At 34.1% G+C, this 23,308-nt stretch overlaps 3 protein-coding genes across 7 annotated transcripts in view; 1 reads left to right on the plus strand and 2 right to left on the minus strand.

Annotated features, from left to right (window-relative positions):
- Positions 1–1,685: 1,685 nt before the first annotated feature.
- On the minus strand, positions 1,686–12,362 carry LOC116772312 (E3 ubiquitin-protein ligase MARCHF6). Its single transcript, XM_032664444.2, is given in 12 exon segments — positions 1,686–3,349; positions 3,835–4,024; positions 4,445–4,629; positions 4,888–5,069; positions 5,303–5,393; positions 7,750–7,878; positions 8,606–8,791; positions 9,446–9,646; positions 10,728–10,979; positions 11,056–11,285; positions 11,288–12,146; positions 12,229–12,362. Coding segments are annotated over 11 exon segments (2,583 nt in total). The 5' UTR covers positions 12,111–12,146; positions 12,229–12,362; the 3' UTR covers positions 1,686–3,235.
- A 675-nt stretch (positions 12,363–13,037) lies between these two features.
- Positions 13,038–16,083, plus strand: LOC116772302 (adenosine 3'-phospho 5'-phosphosulfate transporter 2). Of its 2 annotated transcripts, none has more exons than XM_032664426.2 (6): positions 13,038–13,162; positions 13,607–13,941; positions 14,262–14,488; positions 14,743–14,969; positions 15,217–15,398; positions 15,529–16,083. In XM_032664426.2, the coding sequence occupies exons 2-6, from the start codon at positions 13,652–13,654 to the stop codon at positions 15,704–15,706; spliced, it is 1,104 nt and encodes a 367-aa protein (XP_032520317.2). In that variant the 5' UTR covers positions 13,038–13,162; positions 13,607–13,651; the 3' UTR covers positions 15,707–16,083. The 2 variants fall into 2 exon arrangements, with proteins under 2 accessions (XP_032520317.2, XP_032520318.2); XM_032664427.2 differs by lacking the exon at positions 13,038–13,162 and adding an exon at positions 13,222–13,352.
- Positions 16,073–23,308, minus strand: part of LOC116772301 (tyrosine-protein kinase Src64B) — a 47,768-nt gene continuing 40,532 nt past the window's right edge. For 3 of the 4 annotated variants that reach the window (XM_061522242.1, XM_061522241.1, XM_061522240.1), the window contains 6 exons: positions 23,206–23,289; positions 21,135–21,272; positions 19,891–20,101; positions 19,036–19,289; positions 18,640–18,827; positions 16,073–18,569 (listed from right to left, as the gene is read on the minus strand). In XM_061522242.1, the coding sequence (XP_061378226.1) occupies positions 17,835–18,569; positions 18,640–18,827; positions 19,036–19,289; positions 19,891–20,101; positions 21,135–21,272; positions 23,206–23,254 (1,575 nt within the window). In that variant the 5' untranslated portion in view covers positions 23,255–23,289 and the 3' untranslated portion in view covers positions 16,073–17,834. The remainder of the gene's footprint in view (positions 18,570–18,639; positions 18,828–19,035; positions 19,290–19,890; positions 20,102–21,134; positions 21,273–23,205; positions 23,290–23,308) is intronic. The other variant, XM_032664424.2, reaches the window with a different exon arrangement.

Here is a 23,308-nt window from a genome sequence, read left to right on the forward strand (position 1 = left end):
TAAAATCCGCGTAGTAAATCCGAATAACACTAGTTTTATTTTAATATTTTATTGTTTTCCGATTACACAATTAATTGTCGAAGTGTAAAATGGCTTCATAGCGCCAGTCACAAACCGCTGCACAATCAAAAATAACAACAGTACCGAGTAATATTCATTAACCTCTACTCTCTATAATTTATCTGGTCTGTTTCAAGGAAGTTACGGGTTACGATTACAATTTAAAAATACTTCATTTAGAATACAGAATTGTTCGGGATATAAGCAAGATTTCATTGCACGAAAATCACAGTAGCTTAATGTCTAGGAGGCGAGCCATTAAACAAATATTCTTGATTTCTTCATTGTCGTTATATGGGGCATTACACAGGGGCGCGCACAGAAATTTGGGGTAGGGTAAGTAGAATATATATTTGAAAAAAAAAAATTTTTTTTCTTCATAATTTTCTCCACTATCCTCTAAATTATAATTCTTATGACATATTAAATGTCGGTAAACAATAGTACTACGTAAAGTATGATTAAAAGTATGTAAGGAAGAAATAAACAATGTAGGTTTAGTTGTTTTATGGGTAAGCCGTAAGGTAGGCAGTGCTTATTAGCATATATAGTGTGCACGCCACTGCATATATAAACCTCCCAGCTTTATAACAGCTTGTAACCCTAGCCCTCATTATTGACGTGAATTCAGGAAAAAAAAAATCTATATGCAATCCATTAAACAGGCTGTCAAACTCATCAAGTATTCATAAACTTGTTTTTCCTGATAGTGTGTAAATAGTTCGCAGAAATCTTTTTTTAACATTAAATCCATGTTTTGCCGATATTCGTTTTTAAATCAGATAACATAGGTACAACGAGAAATTCATCGACAGGACATCTAGGTTTCTAGTAGTAGTAAGTACGGCTGTTGCTCGTGTCAATGAATTATTCAGTCCATTTTTTTTTTATTTAAATTTAGTTACTTAATTCCAATTTCATATTTAAGACGTCTATCTAATACAGAAAACATAACACACCTACTCCAACAACATTATTAAGAATCCCAATAAAAACTACTTCATTATGTTATTTTTCAACACGTTAGCCGTTTCATAGACAACAGTTCGTTTCTAACTTGCTTATTCCGAAAATTTTCGCATCGATTCATCTTTCTAAGTTAAGGTAAGTTTATTGGCTGAGATAATCACATATTGTTTTATCACATAAATACTATGGCCATTATAAGGTGAACTTCAATTGTCCGATGCCTTGCCATAAAAATATACCGGCACATCAAACCAAGCTGAAGTTGTGGCTCAAACGTCAAATTGGTGACCACTTTTGTAGAACTTTTTGTATTCATATATCATAACAGAATTGTAAACTTACATTTTACTGTGACGCAATGTTAACTGGAATATGAGAACTTGGGTATAATTATCAGTTATTGGGAATAAGTAAAAATTAGGTACATCTTTGCGTCTTGTGAGTGTAAGTAAGAGAGTGAGAGTCTTGTGCGTTTTAAGTAATTGAAGTTTCATCGACTGACACCATAATAACCAAACTATAAAACTTATCCAACGTCTTTAAGACAGGCTTCGTCCTTAAACAGGACCGTACTTGCTTGTGACGTCACTTGGTTATGACGTAATGTTTGCCGTTATTAAATAAGTCTCGTCAGTATAAATAAATGAAACAAATACTTTTATTTGTTTCTTTTATTAAATCGTTAACTAATTTCTCCCTCTAACTAAACTGTCCGCATCATAATTATTCAGCCCCAGGCGTTGCATTTACAATTTTATTAAAACTTCACATTTCCATACGCTTCACATATCCTTCAAAACATATAGATTTATTACGAAAAAATATATATATAAATATATACATAACAAAACTGTATACATCAAACAAAATGACTAAAAAGAAATTTAAAGACAAAGCCAAAATAAATATTTAACAGAAAGAAACAAAACATACATATTGAGCGGGGTGTAATAAATAAGTTAAATGACTACATACTTATAAAAACTATCATCTTTTATTAACTCTAATATATACGTTAAACCGATTGTGTTACCTAAATTATTCAACTAACAATTTTCCCGCGTCGCCACACGAACATGGACTCTATACATTATACATTTAAGTAGGTAATCCAACATCCATATAAACATTTAATCATTTATACAAATACGTAAGCGAATATTACATAGCCCTAATGAAAACGAAATAAGGATGCATTGAGAATTTATTATTATTATTATTATTATTACTAGTTTCTATGAACCGAGTTCGGGAACCGGCTCTTAATATATTTCTTCTCAAAATGTCTTATGAAAATGTAGAGAATATCGTCAGAACATAACTTGGAATAAATACATCAAATCCTAAGCCTAGCACTTAAATAGCCTTTCAAATACCACAAAAATAAATTCAACAAAGAGTTAAGAACGATTATCTTTTGTTTTATATTTTTGGTTAAGCCACTGAAGATATTCTCAGTAAAAACCTAAAGACCCTCCCGCTTTGCCATTCAAAAGGTTTATATAAGATGCAACTAACTGTTCACTAAAAAGTTTTCAATATTTATTTGAAACAACCAATACTTAATTTTATACTATAAAAAAATTTTAACATATTTTACATACAACTTATACAATAAAACAAACAAAAGCCGCGCGAGTCCGGATGCTGTAAGAAAGATAAGTGATGGAACACTGCAATCGACATTATGATCTCACTTTACGTCTTTATAAATTATTAAAAAAAAAAACTCAAAAAAAAAATTTTCAATTCCTAAAACTTCAAACTACAGCTGACTGTTGAGAATATTTGAATTGATGTGTAATTTAAAAATCGAAAAAATTATCACAACGACGTCATCAGTATGAAGATGTTTGCTGTGAATTACATTAAACGAGGTGTTCGCACTGAGACGGGAAGAAATATTATGAAATACAAAGTTTGATTGCCTCTCAGCACACACAGAAGCTGTGATTCAAACATTTGAGATAAGATTGAAATGAACTTAACATTCCGCCAGAATAATCATAATGATAGCGACGTTGTGTCAACATATATGATGTTCACAATATATATATTTTGTGTATATATATAGCTTACTTTAAGTAAATAGAAATCAAGTTTAATTATCACATCGAGTAAATGACAAGACCTAAGAGAACAATATTTAATATTGCTTTATTTCACATAAAACGAAACAAAATAAGCAGCTATCCCTTAACATATCTCAGTTCGAGGTGACCGTGTGTTTGTGTCGGCGGTGGTCGTAGTTCACGAGCCGCTGGCCGACCAGGTACTTGTCGTTCTTTATGTGCTCGTACAGTTTTGTGAACTGGCGAATCTGGGGAGAAAATATATTAATCATTTCGAGTTTCCACACAGTCTAGATATTTGTTAAGGTGAATGGATATTAAAGGTAGAATGTCCCGATTATACTTTCTTATATCGACAGTCCCAAACACTTAAATTAATCAACACGCATACAAACAGATCTACTTTTTCTACTCACTCACCCACACACACTACACGCGCACAGCACACACATTGTGCGCGTCCATTTAAAACAACACAACAAATAAAACCACTTATAGATGGAAAAAACATAGACATGTATAAATCTTTTACACGTAACGAGAAAAATACCTTTACAAAAAATATACATCTGACTAACTACAGGCTGGAAATGGCCTTTTTTATTCATTATATATTTGCTCATATATCGACGTAAATTTATAAGATATGTAATGTGGAAACGCTTCGTATTTAGTGCAAAACTTGTTGCACCTACTGTATATATAGTAACACATATACAATTCACACACGGACCTGGAAGAGGGCGAGCGCAGCCAGTAGTGCTATAAGCAACAAGGCAGGGTACACCCGTCGCACCAGCAGGTTCCTCTGCGCGTGCGCGCTCAGTACCAGTGGCGCCACACTGTGTGCCAGCACGTACGGTACGGCCAGCGCAAGCCCCAGCCAGCGGACCAGTGGCGCGGCCACAGATCGCAGGATAAATCTATTAAAACATAATATATAATTTTATTGTATCAAACTTTTAAAATATTTCATTAATAAAATAAAGAGTCTCAAACCAAAAATTAAGGTGACTAAAACAATACATTCCCTCCGCTGCTAAATTAAAGAAGATTCCGTTTCGTTTTATAAAAACACTGACAACTGAATAGAGTTAAATATTCCTCAAATCATATCATATCATCATAAATAGTTTGAAAATATAATTAGTATATAGACATAAGTATATATCAATCATTTCATCAAGTATAGTGATTTTTTGTTATACATTATAGTTATAGTGAAGTGAAATTTATATACAAAAAATGTTGAAGTACTATTAGTGATGTGACATAACTACTTATACTTAAACAGTACTGATTTAGTCTTAATTCTAATTAAAAAATATTATATATAATCTCACTGCAAATCCATTTCTCTAATGCCGTCTCTATAAGCTTTCTCAATGGCCCGCCTCATACTCCAGTCCGGTCCCATCATTGTGAGAGCGCAGACTATCTTGGTGTATAGAACACCCAAAGCCCAATCCTGCCATACAAACAGTACCGGAGACTGCTCCAAGGGAACCCTGAGAGGAATCACTAGGACCTGAAAAACATTACATTATCATTAATTTTTATTATAACTGAAATAAACGGACTCAACCTCGATCAATGTACATAAATAATATGCATGCAAGTCTTTCAATCCATATATTAAATTTTTAATAAGAATCCCTTTTTTTATATACAAAAATTAACAGCAAAAAAAGGTTATATAACTATAAATTATAGATTTAACAATCGATTCATATAAATCTTCTTTTTCCTTTTTCCTTTCATTTTAATTGCAAGTCTATACACCAACCAATTCTAGGAGCAGTCCGAACATGAGCGGCACCAAACCCAGCAGTGCGAGTGCCGCTAGTGCCGCCCGCGCCGCCCTCCTGGTCCACAGTGCCGCACGTGCCAGAAGTGCTGCACGACCGCCGCGAGCCCAACCAGCGGCCAACGCACCGCCGCGACCAACCGCCCAACACACGTACATACCTGTTTAAAAACGGAACAGTCAAAATATAAATACAGAGAATATTAGGAAAATTAGGGTTGTTATACACGGAGTTGTTGTAGATAGAATTAGGGTAATTGTACATATTTGAATAAAACATATTTTAGGTTTACTATTACAAGATATTGAGTAACTTTGTTGTATTAAATTTAATTGAATATTGCTATCAAATAAATTACTCGGTTAACAAAATAAAATAATAAAACAATCATACCGCAAGCGGCCGTGTATAGCTCGTGTACTCCCTCTGATGCCTTTGGTAGCCAGATCGTCATGACTTTTCTGCCAATGGCTACCGGAATAACCTGAAGTATTATGTTTTAATTATATATCGCAAAATAAACACGTAATAAGGCATTTAATTTAAATAACGTTCAAAAATGAGACGAGCCTTCCTAAGGGGATGAAAACAACAAAAAGTCGTCACATTATTTCTGTAGAAGAATTTGTGAAGATCAATAAAACACTTCAAACATTTAAATGAAACTAATTTTTTCGGATACTTATGTTATAAATTACAACTACATAACCCCGACGTTTCGGTTCCTTAGCAGCAAAGGAAATGAACGTTTTGTTGCTGTGAACCGGATAAAGTAATTATAATATAATAAGAAACGCGTTGTAAGCCAAAAAATTAAGTTACATTTAAATGAGTACAGGCGGAAATCTTAGGCATCATTACCACAAACATATTATGGGCTATCCATAAAGTACGTCACAAAAATTTTAGGACTTTTGAACGCCTACCCCCGTCCTTGTCACATATTTTCACATTTTTATAACCCGCTCCCCTCCTGATGTGACATCACACATTTAAATGAAACTAGTATTATTCGGATTTACTACGCGGATTTTATTATTTAAAAACTACATAATCCCGACGTTTCGGTTACTTTGCAGCAACCGTGATCACGGGCAGACGAGGTGTGAATGTCTGTCAGTTGGTCCTTGTTATTTATCATCTACCGCCATCGATTTCTTAATTTTCTGGCGTACCGCTCTGGATGCCGGCAGAATGCGCTCACGGTGTCTTGAGGTCCTGCGGTGTGGTTACGGACATGGGATTTTATATTTTTAAGAACGGGGTCCCAGGTGTTTGATAGATTCCAGCCATCTTCTCTATTGAAATTGGGATGTTTTTTAATTTCAATAGCCTCGCGAATTAATCTCGGTATATACTTATATTCCCGAGCGAGGATTTGTGGTTTATCAAACCGATGTAGTGGCCTGATTTGTCCATTGTGTGTTCACACACTGCTGACTTCGACGCGCGCCTGTTTTTGATGTCTGAGATGTGTTCTTTAACCCTTGTACCGATGCTCCTCTTACTCACCAACTCACACCACCACCCTATCCAGTTAGCTACCGTTGGCAAATCTTTGTTACAGAGAGCCCAACACCTTTGTGATGCTGACCATCTAGAGGCCGAACTGCAGCATGTAAAACATGCTCTCACCATCAACAACCTGCCCGTGCCTCGCCAGCATCGCAAGAACCACTTGACGCCACCCACAGTTGAACGACAACCTGCGATACTATCATATGTGAAGGGAGTTACTGACAGAATAGGCAACATTTTGAAGAAGGTTTCCATTAAAACTATTTACAAACCACATAAGAAAGTGAGCCAATTCTTGAGACCAATCAAGAGTAACATTCCTTTACAACAAGCGGGTGTATACAAACTCGACTGTGACTGTGGCTTGTCATACATTGGACAGACGAAGAGGAGCATCGGTACAAGGGTTAAAGAACACATCTCAGACATCAAAAACAGGCGCGCGTCGAAGTCAGCAGTGTGTGAACACACAATGGACAAACCAGGCCACTACATTCGGTTTGATAAACCACAAATCCTCGCTCGGGAATATAAGTATATACCGAGATTAATTCGCGAGGCTATTGAAATTAAAAAACATCCCAATTTCAATAGAGAAGATGGCTGGAATCTATCAAACACCTGGGACCCCGTTCTTAAAAATATAAAATCCCATGTCCGAAACCACACCGCAGGACCTCAAGACACCGTGAGCGCATTCTGCCGGCATCCAGAGCGGTACGCCAGAAAATTAAGAAATCGATGGCGGTAGGTGATAAATAACAAGGACCAACTGTCAGACATTCACACCTCGTCTGCCCGTGATCACGGTTGCTGCAAAGAAACCGAAAAGTCGGGATTATGTAGTTTTTAAATAATAAAATCCGCGTAGTAAATCCGAATAATACTAGTTTCATTTAAATGAATACTCGCGAAAATCTTAGATCTCAATTTGCGTTTTAGTATTTTAAATTTTAATGTGTGAACGTCACAAAACTATTGACCCCCATACCTCTTGTCACACGATGTCACAATTTGGTTATACCCTCCCTCCCCATTCTGTGTCCCTCCCTTCCCAGTTTGACGCACTTTATGGATGGTCCCTTAAATAAATTCTAAAAACCTGGATTTTAAGTGCATTGAGAAAAGGTAAGGGCATAAGGCAATACACTTAACAGTTTAAGTACATTATTATCAAATATGTTTCATAAAACTATCATACGCCATCTGTTATCATAAAATGAGAACTAAATACATAACACAAGCACACCAACATATAATGGTTTTCACTTTTATATATGTATATATATATATATATATATATATATATATATTATACTGACCAATGTGAGAGCGCTGGCCAACACCAAGGACACAGATACGAGTGCCAATAACGCTCCGAGACGTAAAGGGAACCAGGACACCCGAACGTAAGGCTCGAAACCAGCCGGTCCATCTCGCCATATTAGAGCCTGGAATATTATACATTTAGTTATTAGATTGGATAACTTTAAATACACACAGCATAAATAGAAATTCATATGGAAAATAAAGGTAAAAAATTTAAGCAGGAATCGAGTTCGCTACCTCTGGTATAAAGCGTACAACGACCCGGTCACTGAATGTGATGACAACTATCTTTATAATGAATTTTATGGACAGCTTCATGAAATCTAATATTGATAATTATTTTTTCATATTTTTACAACTTAAAGAAAGATTTGTTTTAAATAAAATTTATAGGTAGCTTAGGAAAATGTAAATTTAAGGATTAAAATACAAATGATAACAATGACGTTGATAAGAAAAAAATTTTATCTGCATATGAATCACTTATTTAGCGAAAAAATTAAATATTTTCATTTTAGATTAGGTGGTAGAGCCTTGCTGTGGTCAAGTTACTACAACTCAAACATGGACTGGCTTGACCGGGGAAATACCACCCTCTCACAGAAGAGCGGCGGCAAATAGTCTTTCATGGCTGCGTTTCGTACGATGACAGAGAGAATCAATTGCCCTTTCACTGTTCCCACCCATTCCTCCCCTCTCCCTTTTCCCATCCCTTCCTCTCCCTCTTCCACAATCAAGGTCGGCAACGCATCGCAACATCTCCTATGGACGTCCATGGACGACAGTAACTACTGCCCATCAAGGAGGCCGATTGCTCGTTTGCCAATTTTACCATATAAAAACAATTACCCTATGAGCGGCTCCTAACTGATGTGGTGGGTGTGGTGGTGGGTGGGGCTCGTTCTCTCTCGAGGCCTCCCCGAGTAAGTAAGAGCGAAGCCCTAGCAGGCCGGCAGCGCAGCCGCACCACGCACGTAGACCGGCCTTCAACCACGTCCTGGTATGAGACTGTTCCAGCAAAGCCGGTAGGATAACCTGCGAAAATATAATTAATTATACTAATGATAATAGTTACTTTAATAGCCATACGACCTTCCGAGTCAATGACCATTATTTTTGCTATAGTTAAGCCATTTTAAATACATACTAAAAGATATATATATATTTAAATATTTATATTGTTAAAGCTTATACATGAATTGGTAATATATTTATATTTCATAGTATTTCATTTCATGCATTTCTCTGAATTGCTGTTGTTTTATCATGTGTAACTGTCAGAAGGAAATCTTTATAAGCGATAAGGCCGCCTCAAATTTCATAATTTTAATCATGTTAGATTATTACTTTTCTTTTCTAGTGTGCAATTATACCGATCTTATCAATATGAAAGTTTATGAGTATCTTACATGTTTATCTTAAGTAAATACTATTTAAATTTCAACGAAACTTAGATCTTCCTTAGACATGTTCTCGTTAATAAAATATTGGTCACTGAAAAAGTTCGTTTATGAAACATTGCATGACAGTTGTTTTTTTGTATGAAGTCACTTATCACAGACAATAGATGGCGCCAGTTGATTAGTAAATTATATTTAAGTATACATTATTAATTTCTCTTCGAACAAAAGTAAGAATTATATGCACATTAAGTTGGGTGCATAAACTATTATAATTCATATACCGCACCTGTAGCAACAGAAGCTCCAAACTGAGTTCATTGACCGGCGCATCGGTGTGCACAGCGACCGCGTAAGGCAGGAAGCCGGGTAGAACGTATTTTATTACACGTATTGGAAGCCATAGCATGAATAGTACGGCCGTGCCGAAAACCATAGCGGACACAACGAGACGGCGTATGTGAGACCACACCGAGAGATGAATCATTTCCTGGAAATAGAAAAAAATAATTATACCTATATTTATGTAAAGTTTCTATAAAAACTAACAGTACAGTTATGGCACTGCTTAATACTTTAATACAGTTTTCATTTCAAACTATACACAGAGTATTCCTAGTTTTACATTCATAGACCTGAGTCAATACTATTGTAAGAGAAAATTATTAATGAACAACTGTTAACACTCTGTAGGAAGTGTTACAATGTTAATTTGTAATGAAGCTACTGGTTTGAGTAGACATCTCTTGTCTTGGAGACAAATATATAAAATAATCAAGTTTTATAACTGACCAAATTTTTTATTTCAAATTTTGTTATTACTTAAGACATGATATAGTTTATTTCTGGCAAAATTTCTAAAGGTTATGACACTGAAAGAAAATCTGAAATTAAGTTCCATCAAACTGCATTATCATCTTATAAAAGGATCATCGAAATCTGTTCAGCAATTCTAAGATTATGTGGAACAAGAGAGCAAATGTCTCCATAGAAACTACAATATGACTACACTCAAAAAAATATTGTATACACATTTTTAATATCAGTTATTACAGTTATAAAGCAACATCCCGTTTATTATATTAATTAAGTTAAGGAAAATCTTATTAACATATTGATCATATGTCGATATAGTGCAAAGTACAAGGTCGATATACAAATTAAAAATAATTTTTCTCTAAATATTCACATTAAATACTTGGCAAAAATATGCCAAGTTAATTATTTTCCAATATGTTGAATACTCTCTCTATGAATATTTATGACAACTATGTTTAACATAAATTGTAAAATGTCACCGTAGTTATTTTTTTAGAATGCATTATATTAAGTAATGTTAAATAAAAGAATTATTTTGCCAATAACAAGCTCACCCATTTGACTTGTTAATAAGCCAAGTAGCATTGAAAGTTACGGAACATTAAGAATCGATATATAATTACAGTAAAATTACTGCATTTAAAAAATAATTTTATAGTAACAGTAAAAATAATAAAAAATTATGGTAAATAGTAACAATTGCTTATAATTACTTATACAGTATGTAGACGGTGAATGTAAAGGAAACTCACCTGCACGGGACTGAAATCGGGATCATTAAGATTTTTCAAAAACCATAAAACACCGGGTCTTAACACTTCTCTTAATAATAGGATAAAGGAAGCAAAGTAGTACACATAGACCATTCCAACAAGCCAATGGATGAACATTAAAGTCCATGGCGCAGCCTGAAGACTGGACTCTCTATCCTTGAGTGTTGCATCAAACATTGACAAAGAACACAAATCCAGCCACCATCCACACACAAGTGGTATAACACCAATCTGAAACATTATTATAAGTTATTTAAGAATATTTATCAAGTGGACTTTAAATAGGTAAACAAAATTTTAAACCTACTTCTACAACAGATAATAATGCCACTTTCACTACCACATAGCAAAATCCTAATGCTTTTTTTGCACTTCTCAGTCTAAGCAGAGATGCCATACCATGTAGCACTGCAAGTATGGCTCCTACAATCACATATCCCGCCAATGCTGTTAACAAGCCAGCAAAAGGTCCTTCTGCAGCTAAGCCAGCCATGGCTGCCCCCAATTTGCCTATGTGGTATGGGCAAAAGGCAAACAAACAATAAACAATGTGTTTAATGACACCACCCAAAATACATGTTCCAGGAAAACCATAGACCCATCTAGACCGAGCAGTCGAGCCCATGTCAGTTCCTCTGCCGCTGCTCGATCCCATTCCATGGGATTCCAATTTGCTACATCACCCACTAAAGGGTCATCACCAGCCTCGGGATTTGGCTCTTCTCTTGCCACACCATCATCACCCGCCCCTTCATTTACGTGGTCATTGTTATTATCTTCTAAAAGGATTTCATCTACTGCAAGAGGAGGTAAATTTTCCCGTTCCATCCAATCAGGGCCACCCCCATGCATTATCTGTTCTCTTAACCACACCAACCCAACAAAAGCAAATAAGGTGCATGTTACAACAAAACATCCAGAGAAAACATCTTTGGCCAGGTTCTCAGCTGATACAATATCAAATGGTAATGAAATTACGGGGTCTAAGGACCCTGAAAATAAACAGCGGTATGTTCGACATGCTGTTAAAGGTACTATACCAAGCCAGGCGAGTGCTACAAGGGTGTAGTGTAACCAGTCTTTAACAGCAGATGCAACTGAGGTCACAAGCCCGCCAACAACATCCTTTATAGGCAATCTTCGCGGCATATCCGGCGAGTATATCGGCATAAATGAAAACCGGTGCCCACACAATTCGCATATTTCTTTCCGCGAATATCGCATCCATTGAACGAGACATTCTTGATGGATCCATTTAATTGATCCTGTACATATACATGGATGGAACAGAGGTCTATCGGAAGACGCTTCTGATCTGCAAAACCTGCAGAAGTCCGCACCGGACGAGTCCGAGTCCATCATTGTTCTCAATCCAGTTTGTCAGCCTGATTATGCGATCTGCGAATGTTGACGTATTGTTTTAATAATTATATATTTCCGCGAAAACTATGAAATATTGAAAAATATTTCTTACACTCACATTCTTCAGGTGTTATAGATTTATAGTGAAACTTTTAAACTGTCTATTTTTCAGATAAAAAACAAGGATTTTACTGTATCCAATATCTATTTGTTTGTTAACTAATAACCACATAGAAAAATGTAGATCTCAGTGTCGCCACTTTATGAGATAATTAATTATTTTATATTTACATTGCCATGTAAATTTAACAAAAATCGATTCTTTGACAAGAAATAAACATTTAACTTGTAATGCATTTCTTACAGAACACATAAAAAATAAACACTTAAATTTTTAGATTGACAAAAAAGAAGTATTGCTTATAAAAAGATATGTTTATCTTTAAAGTTTTAGGTTTTGTAGGTACAATAAACAAAAAGGTTCGTGTAACAACAGGCAATTTTTCTCTTATCGAAAATTAAGTAAGTCAGTATTTGAATATTTTAATAAACTATTAAAATAGCGGAATAATATGATTATACACAACAAAGACTTTTCCTTCCTTCCATCTTTGATTACAAAGGTTTTGAAATGGCAATTACGACCCGTTTGCTTTAGCAATTAAACAAAACTTATTTATGTGTAATATCATGAGACTGCTAGAGAATAATTTTAAAAAGTATAGTTACATTATTTGAGATATAACGTTTATTTATTTAAAATTTACTTGGGTCGTCCTTAACTATCAGAATATTTTCTGTTGTAGGCAGAAACGATTGGTGTTTTTCTTCATAATGTAGAGTTTCAACGATGAAGAAATTAAACAATATAAAGTAAATCGCTTATTAATAACAGTTTCATCATTGACAGATTAACAGCGACATAGAATAAATCAGGGTGAAATCTACAATCAAGAATGTCATTCTATATCAGTGACATTATTATATTGATGACAACACAATGTTTATAACTTATATTAAAAATAATTATTTACTTTATTAAGAACTAAAAAGTGAGTGTTTTCTTTTCTTAATAAATTAAAATTTGATTACCTTCATCACTTATTTAAGTGTATTATAAGAATTCTTTATTTCTATTGCAAAAGTTTCTTGCATCAAAATAAATGTTTAAACTACACTTGCAAAAATAGTATATAAGTATATAATATTCACCGAAAGCGGAATATTAAGAGAACTACCTTGGTAAACAAGCAAATATTTATAATCCAGGAGTTATTAAATTTTACCAATTTGTTACTACAACAAATAATCTTACGTATTCAGTATTTACCTAAATAATATTGAGTTTCAGTATATATTTTAAAATAGAAATTTAGTTTCTATATTTAAAGACCACGTATTTGTGCATTGCAACGGACAAATATCCTACTTTACAAAATATTATCCTAATAAATTAATAAGATAAATATAATTTTAATAACCTATTTCTATTTCAGATACAATGGACACAAAAGTGTAATTGAAATATATAATTTATCACAATGAAGACAATGAAGGACACAGTTATCAAAGTCGATGACGGTAGTGATCAGAGCAGGGACACTATCAATATTTTATGTTTTGACATAACTTCATTCAGTCATTTAACACAGTTCCTAGTCTGCTGTTTCTTTGTATTTTTATGTTATTTAGCCTATGGCTGTTTCTTGGAAGAAATTTTTTCAAATCCAGAAGTAAAGCCAGTGAGTCTTTACATAACATTAATACAGTTTTTAATTACCACTGGACTAAGTTATGTTGAATCTATGTTTAGGATTCCCATTAAGAGGAAGTGAGTATATTTATAAATAAATCTGATATAACATTTTGAATTAAATGACTTGAGCATATGAGTATTCAATTTGAGATATTTTTGTGTGAAAAGACGAGATGAAACTTCTCAGCATTCCATGGATTCAGCAGATGCTGGATCCATTGTATTGCAGGGAGAGGAGCTTTAACAGTGTCAGGGAATTGCGTCCCAGGTGGAGGTTTAAGGGGCCCCTATCTAACGCGCATTAAACACTCGCCTCTACCATCCAAGAACCTCTCTACCTAACCAATAATATTAACTTATTAATGTATTTCTAAATAACATATTTTTTCTTGCAGAGTGCCAATAAAAACATATGCACTACTAGCAGCTCTAACTCTAGGCACAATGTCCTTATCAAACCTTGCACTTAGTTATTTAAACTATCCGACACAGTTAATATTCAAAAGCTGCAAGTTAATACCAGTGATGGCGGGCAGTATTATTATACTTGGGAAGAGATATGGATTTCTAGATTACTTGGCAGCTGTCGTAATGTGTATAGGACTGACAATGTTTACTTTGGGTAAAGTATATAATATCAAATAAGGTGCCTTTATATATTATTCAGCATATACATGTCTATAAGAGTCTCAATTTATATATAAATAAAAAAAATAAAGTTTTTATTAGCAAAGAAACTGTACATTAGAAAGGTATTAAAGAGATGGTAAAAGTGTTTAGTAAAATATGAAAATCATTAGATGGAACATTAAAAAAAATTACTTAAAGTAACTAATCTATTTATTTATGATTTGCTATTTATCTCTCTGTTTACAGCTGATTCCCAAACGTCGCCCAGTTTTGACTCGTTTGGAGTTGTTGTGATATCTCTGGCACTTTTCTGTGATGCTATCATCGGTAATGTCCAGGAGAAGGCAATGAAACAGTTCCAAGCTACCAATAACGAAGTGGTGTTCTTTTCATACGCTATAGCCTGCGGTTATTTGATTGTTATTACATTCAGCACTGGAATTATGATGGACGGATATTATTATTGTTCAAAGGTAATCAAATTTCACATTTTGTTTATTTATAAAAACTTAATCATTATATTTAAAAATATGCTTTATCGTTTTTAACCTAGTCATAGTGTGAACTCTTAATTTAGGCAACTATCTCTACTGAATATCTCATTTGATAATTTGTAAAACGTATACTAATAATGAAATGTGTGTTGATGTTTATTTGTATATAAAATTATAATTATAACATATTATCGTATGTTTAACTCTCAATGCTATTATGTTTCAGAATTCGATAAAAATGTCCACTAACATATTTTTGTTAAGTGTGAGTGGTTATATTGGACTACAGGCCGTTTTGACTTTAGTTCGTATTTGTGGCGCCACTGTCGCTGTTACAGTCACTACGATGAGGAAAGTTTTTTCTATTGTGATATCATTCTTGCTGTTCAGCAAACCTTTTGTTTTTCAGTAAGTGCTATTTATAATAATTTTCTTTTAATTTTAGCTGCAGTGTGATTTAAATCAGTGAATATTTATTTTAAAAATCGATGTAGGTTTTCTAATACTTGGCTATTTATCAAGAGTATATATTTTTCAGATATGTGTGGTCGGGTATGTTGGTAGCTTTGGCGATTTTCCTTAACCATTATAGCAAGAAGAATCCGAACTATGTACCTCCAGGGATAAGTTACTCGTGGTATTTCCTGAAAAGATTCTACGCATCAGAATATAGATATCTTCGGATTAAGAGCAAAATGTATGCCGATACTGTATGAATTGTAGCAAATATAGCTTTTATAAAAAGCTTAGAAAATTAGGTGAAATATAAGTTTTTAAATTGTGACCTTGAACATTTTTCATCAAAGGTTTTTTTAAAGATTTAATCTGTGATGAAGTATCTAATCTGTATGTTTCGGAATTCAATATATTTGTTGTATTTCGAGATCGCTCAAATTACATGAGATATTATTATTATTGTTAAAGAAATAAGTCAATTTTTATTTCGGTTCCAAATGATTGATATAAAGACGTTCTTAAATATTGTCACATTATGTGCCAGTGAGGTTATTATATTTTACTATAGTACAGTCACAAATTTTACTATGACTATAAAAATGTTTGTCAGTGATAAATAAAACAAATTTTATTTCAATGACATTTATTTCATTGTATGTACAAAATCTTAAACCTATCCGTTTCATACAAAAGTGTCCAAATTTTAAAGTGTTCGATTATTTGGAATGTTACAAGACACTATTCCCATTGATCCGTACAAATTCTAGGAATGAGAAATTATTAAGTGATTAAAGCATGAATTTTAATTTTTAATACATTGATTATTGCAAATAACTTATGTGACCGGTGGACAGTTCAGATCAGACTGTGAAATGAATGAGAGCCGCCGGTACATGTTCACTTACACTTCATAGATAAAGATCACAAAAATATGTATATTATGGTGATTTGTATTGATTTAATGGATTTATGATGACACATTCAGTGGGCTGGCGTTTACAAAGATAATAATTAAATATTACTGGTTTGTTTCGCATGAATCTTTCAATGAGACAACAATAATTTGATTATGACCAACGTTAATGACTCCCTGAAGCTTTAAGTCGATCATAAAAGTGCCATCAAAATATGTCAATCAAAATTTTAACTTTTATGTCAGATTAGTTAGGGGATATAGCTCACAATTCCTTAATTCGCTAAATTAAATATGCCCCCGCTTAAAACTATTTTTTTTTTCAATGTACAATAACTCTTTGGTATATGGTCCTAAAGCTATAAATTTATGTGAAAGTTGGCCCCTTTGCATAATGGGATGATACTGTTATCTGCGGACTTGTTATATATGGTATGGTGATTCTATAAAAACTTCGCAAAGGAGCCCATAGGGTTTTCCATCTTATGTTTATGCATCATGTCAATTCTGGAAATATAATTTACATATTAAAATGGGCCTCCAAATGTACATTAGTTAAATTTCTAATGTCTGTGAACTCGACAATTTAAATTTCTTAAACATTTTGGGTGCAAACAAGTACAAATGTTTTATATTTTAGAAAGAACGTTAATCATGAGATCAAGAGCGTAACATTATATATAGCGTATACATCAATGTAGATGAAGTAGATGAAATGGACCAAATTGAAAAAAATCATATTTAAACATTAACTTCACCGTTTAAGATAGAGCCCACTGGCTCCAGCACCATTCAAATTAAAAAAAAAACGTACAAGCAGTGAATGTCATCAGTAAAGGACGAATGTGATTAAAAATATCACATCTCAATTTAGAATATGAAAATATTCACAATTAATTTCGTTTTCAACCTTATTGCTTATGTCATAGTGAACAATTTTGTACAAATGCAACATATACTAACAGTGCTTAAGCTATCGCTAATAAATAAGAAAATAGGTGTTTGCACAATACTATAGTCTCTTATATTAGGTCAGTGGACTTAACCGACTTGTTGTTCACTTCTCTTTACTAACATCTTAATATTTAACTACAAATCATACCAAAGCCGATGAATAAAAACGACAAGCTCACACTTTCCTGTATAGTTTAGTAACGCTTCGAATAAAAAAATACTAAAGATACTATAACTCTGTGTGTGCTTTGTTAATGGTCAGCCAAATACATGAATCGAATGTGATGTGATGTAAGACACACACATATAATACCGTTTATTCGCTAAGGACCCTACACAAAACGCTCCTCAAACATGCTCGTTTACATCATAATCACTTTAGTACTAAAGTTTATGACAATTTAAAGGTTACAAGTCGCCAGGCTTCACTTAAAAGCAAACAAATCAGCTTTCCTATTAAAATGAACGATACACTCTCAGTTTATAAGTGTTAAGTATAATTTCACATTTATCACAGCACTCTAGTCTTGGACCTCTCTGTAGGGTATTTCACTGGTCACTGTGAAGGACTCGAAGTAGTGATTGAGGAATTCGAAGGTGGGTCTTTTTTCTGGCACGGCGTCCCAACACTGCAGCATGAGTCTATATATGTCATCGGGCAAATAATGTCCAACAGGCTTTGGCATTCTGTAACCTCTTTCCACCTGTTCTATGACTTCCTTGCCGTGTAATCCCGGATACGGTATCTGTCCATAAGTGAACAGTTCCATTAATAGTATTCCGTAGGACCAGACGTCGCTCTTTATGGAGAATCGGCCATAAATTATAGCCTCCGGCGCCGTCCATTTCACAGGAAACCGAGATCCTTGCTTCGGACAGTACTCGTTGTCTTCAATAACCCTGGCTAAACCGAAGTCGCATATTTTTGCCACGTTGTTCTCTCCTATCAGTACGTTTCTAGCGGCTAAGTCTCTATGTATGAGGAGTTTGGATTCAAGATATTCCATGCCCGATGCGACTTGGGCTGCTATATAGACAAGGTCTTCGAAATGGAGGGCTTTCCCTTCACCATTTCTCAGGAACTCTAGCAGAGATCCCTTACACATGTACTCTTGAACGATATATACAGGTTCCTGTTGAGAACAAACTGCATACAACGCTACAAGGCGCTTATGCCGGAATTTCTTCATAATGGCAGCTTCTTGAAGGAAAGCTTGTTTGGACATAGTGCCTTCCCTTAGCGTTTTAACGGCAACCTGATAAAAAAGTAAATTTAAATTAAACGAAATCTTTTTCAGCAAAACCCATTAGATATCATCAACCGACCTCAATATTGTTACACCATTTCCCATAGTAGACTTCACCGAAATTCCCCTGTCCGAGTTTTTTAATCAATTGTATTTGGTTCCTTGGTATTTCCCATTTATCTCTTAGTTCCGGTCCGAGATCCCACATTTGAGGTTCCGGCTTAGGACAAGGCCGAGCGAGAACGTGACAAAGACCTAATGCGTTTTCTGTAATAGTGAGCACACATCATTGGAATTATGAGTTATTAAAGGTTAGTAGCTCAAACACGCGAGGTTATTTAGTACAAGTGTTTATATATTTTACACCTCACCAGAAAGAGTATGCATATATACAAGATTTTTATAATTCACCAGGTAATTTATGGAAAAAAAAAGAAGTAAAAGCAGTACTATGAAGCAATTAAGGAGAACTTACTCGTATACGACATGACGAGCGCCGGTAAACTTGGGAAGGTTTGGTTGGTGGCGATATAGAAGCCTCCATTATCTAAGGGTTTTATCTTGTAGTGTTTAACGTGGTATCCCCTGCCTTCTTCCCAGTCTTTAACGCTGAGACTGAAACCGTGAGGATTATGTTCTGCGGGACGTACTAAAAACGTCCCTCTAGGATTGATCTCAGCGAGAAGCAATTTATCAGCCTCTTTTCTGGACACGTGAGGGAAAAACCAGCTGAAAAGATGATGTTAAAATGTTATCAACATCACAATCAAATCGTATAAAAATCTAACAGAATTTTTTGGACCAACAAAATGAATTATACTTCGTAGTATATCCGAAACTAATATATTTCGGATACACTACGCGGATTTTATTATTTTGAAACTACATAACGTTGAAGTCTACTACTACATACTTCGTATCATGATTTAATTATAAAAATTCGTTCCAACAACAGCTAATTAACTCGACTTTTAATTAACTTTAAGGATATTACGAATCGTATTTTAAATTACTTAATTAGAATTATATGATGGGCAATGAAATATATATACAAAATTTACATTAAATTTATGGAGCTAAATAATTTATTTATATAGACCATGAATAAGCTAAGCCGATGTTGAACTCACACGTGCAAATACTTATGTATGGGATGTAACCATAAAAGCAAGTGCAGAAACGCAATCATTTTTAAAATCTATTAAGAAAGATATATTAAAAAATATAATGCAAAAAATATAGTTGTCTCGAAAGAGTGCCTGCTGTCGTTCTGATCGATCTTCTAAGTTATTAATCTAGGAAATAGTATTGATAAGATCAAATTACATACTCTTCGCATTCCACTGAGCTTTCTTCGGCCACAAAATTGGCTGGTACCAAGCCTTCCCTCCTTGTAGTGATGTGAAGGACCCTCCACCAATCAGGTTCAGCATCACTAAGTACTTCCATGCGATCCCCCTTCCTGAATGATATATCCGATTCCGCGCGAGCTGTATAAGCGCATAACGCCTTCACTACACGACGACCGCCGTTTGGTATACCTGAAATTAGGGTGGTTCCACATTTATTACATTCAAGGACTATGAAAGCAAAAAGTTTAGAACTCAAATCAATATAGTAGATTGTTCTGTTATTTTTAACGTAGAAAATAATGTATTCGTTAGCTTTTAATGGTATTTTTTTTGTAATATTTTTCTATTCAAATCGCACTTGTAATAGTGTAAAAATTAAAGAGAAACCGTTTACTAAATTCCATTAAGCATTAGCGCCGCTCACAATTAGCATCATGGCTCATTTAACTTAAAACACTTCCCGCAACTCTCATATAAATTGTATTCGAGGAATAATGATCTGAATATTTTAAATCAAATTAAGCAGTCCCTTGTATATTCATAAAGCTATGTCGCCAGAGAAGGAGGCAATGCTGGCGGCTTGCCAGTGCTGGCTAGAGTATGCCTAAATTCAAAAAAATTATATTATAACGAGATAACGGTCGCCTCTTAGGTAATTAACGCGTTACGCAAAATCTACTAGAGCCACATCGGCGTTACACAACGATTACAATTCTGCCTCGACAGCTTGTTCCTTATTTTATAAACTAATCTTACGTCTATAAGTATTACTGCTAATAAAGTAATAAATAAGTTTTGCATATGATATTCGGTGTATTCAATGAAGTCCGGTACACTGGATAAAATAACCTACACTTCTGTGATGTCTCAAACATATTTGTGATGCCAGGAAAGACAACAAAAAATCTTTATATTTTTAGAAATTATGTACATTATCTTTAACAAAAGAAAAAAAAATGCAGATTAAATTAACATTATCGTGTTATGAGATCTAAGACTTTCGCGAGTATTCACTTAAATGAAACTAATATTTTCTGATTACTACGCATATTTTATTTTTAACAAATCGTCTGCCCGTTATCACGATTGCTGCAAAGTAACCGAAACGTCGGGAGTATTTAGTTTTTAAAAATAATAGAACACGCGTAGTAATCCGAAGATATTATTTTCATTGAGATTATCGAGTATAGATAATACAAAGGAGTGTAACTTGTATACTTACATGCCCCGGGATTCCTTGTCCTCACAATATCCGCTGGCCGGCGAGCGACCGCGCGGTTGTTCGGTTCGCCGGTGTATCGTGTCTCTAACGACGGACATGACGTAAAACCCGCCTCATTCTTTTTGTAGGCTGGGTATACTGAAAGTATGTTATACTGTTAATAGAATTACCAATTATCTTAACTGGATTGATATGTTTTATTCGCGTCGGCCGTGATAAATCAAGGTGAGACTAAATCGGTAATTTATCGGTTTAATGAACGCGGTTTATGCGTTTCTATCGGTTATAGCGAAAATGTTACTTTTTATAGAGCATTATTTTTGTCTATATAAATGCATCACATGAAATTATAAAAATCCCTTAATGTTAATTGTCACATAATCTATTAACAAGACGACGAAAAAGCTTTGTTTATTTATAAATTTGGAAATGAGAAATTTGTTAAACTTATAACTACCGTCTTCTTGAGTCGGGGGTAAAAAATTAATATTAAGAAGTAGATACTTTAAATACACTTAAACTTTGTTATCGAAGTCAAGGATTATGTATTTTTTTATATGCCAAACAATTTTTTTTTATCTCAAAAGTTCACCGGTATTCTGCTAAGTTCATTATTTCATTAAAAAGAACCGTTATAAACTAAATGATTAAAGAGAAAGTAACTAATTATTTTGTATACATACATTATATCAGTTCAATATTCGAGACAACGGACACTCACTCAAATTGTTTAACAATAAATCAATAAGCACCGCCATTTTGAACATGCGTTTTAAAACTAAAAACTTCACGGTAGGTAATTTTTTTTATAAAAAAAAATGATGTATAAACAAATTATTATTATATTAACTGACTCACACATAGCCGTTAAATAGTTCTTTGGCCATTCAACCTCATTATCAAGAATTATGTATTGGTCGTTAACGAAAGGCATTGACTGATATCCGTAAAGTTGTGGGAAATGGTTAATGTGTTTTAACTATTTTATTGCTGAGAAAGTTCCCGAGCTTATTTATTTATTTAACGTAGGAAATATATAAACATTTTAAAAATTATACCAAATATAATCGATGGGACATCACATGTGATTTGCGTTAGTGCAACTTAATTGCTGAATACAAAAACCAATTAGTTCTTTTAACCGAAACTTTAATAGAAATAAAAAAAAAGGTTCAACAAGGAAAATACGTCACAGAAAATTTTGTCATAATGAAGGGAAATTCCTACAAGGTTTTGTGCAACAAACAAAATATCTCGCTAACATCAGAAATATCACAACGTAAATGAATATGAAAATAAGAGAATAATAATAACAAAATTAATATACAGGAACAGAGTCAGAGCGGGCAAGTTCAAACATCGTGTGAAAAAATCTCGAGTATTGTTTAAAGAAAATTGTTTCCGCTCGGGCATTTGAGACTGGAAGTTTTGCGGTGTTTAACTCAGATAATGGAACGTTAAAATCGGATACAAACATTAATTTCGTTTATAATAGAGTATATTTGTAACATCAATCAAATAATCCTTAAACAGTACCATCCATCAAGACTGGAATTTCCATTATATTCTTTTAAAATCGAAATGTTAAAACGTCATCAATGAAAGACTTTATATTGAAAAAACGATTATTGATCATAGTCAAGAAATCAAAAAATCCATTTCGTTCTATGACTCGCCATTAAAGTGTAGACATAGAAAGTAGCGAACTAGACAAAAGAAACAATTTTATATTATCGTACAGAACACTTCCGGGCGGCTCTGCACTTACAGCTTTTTGAAGAGGACGAGGGTGGGGTGGAAGTCTAGGTGCAAGGTTCTTGACGTATGGGAATACGGGTTTCGCATGTTATACACACGAGGCCATATATATTTCTGAACAATTTTTAATGTAAAAAGATAATTTTTATTCATAAATAAGCATCATTCATTTTAACTTGCGTGATAAATATTAGCTTTATGTAAGTTTTATGTTTTTTATTAGATTGTATTTAAAATTAATTACTCGGTACTTGTTTAATTCGATAATTAAGTGGGAGGCAAGGATTATATTTGGGGGTAGTTTGAACCTTACCGAGAGGTCTATCAGGGTCGTGACGGCGGCTGCAGCACTTGTTACCCATGGCGCGGCCACCCGCTACGCCGCGCCCAGCCGCTCCTGAAGAAAAAATATAGCA

Source organism: Danaus plexippus, chromosome 12 (assembly GCF_018135715.1).
Source record: "Danaus plexippus chromosome 12, MEX_DaPlex, whole genome shotgun sequence".
NCBI lineage: Eukaryota > Metazoa > Arthropoda > Insecta > Lepidoptera > Nymphalidae > Danaus > Danaus plexippus.

Coding starts and splice junctions, on each gene's coding strand:
- LOC116772302 (XM_032664426.2), top strand. CDS start 13,652: ATGAAGACAATGAAGGACACAGTTATCAAAGTCGATGACGGTAGTGAT. Junction 13,942..14,261: donor AGGATTCCCATTAAGAGGAA/GTGAGTATATTT, acceptor TTTTTCTTGCAG/AGTGCCAATAAAAACATATG. Junction 15,399..15,528: donor AGCAAACCTTTTGTTTTTCA/GTAAGTGCTATT, acceptor TATATTTTTCAG/ATATGTGTGGTCGGGTATGT.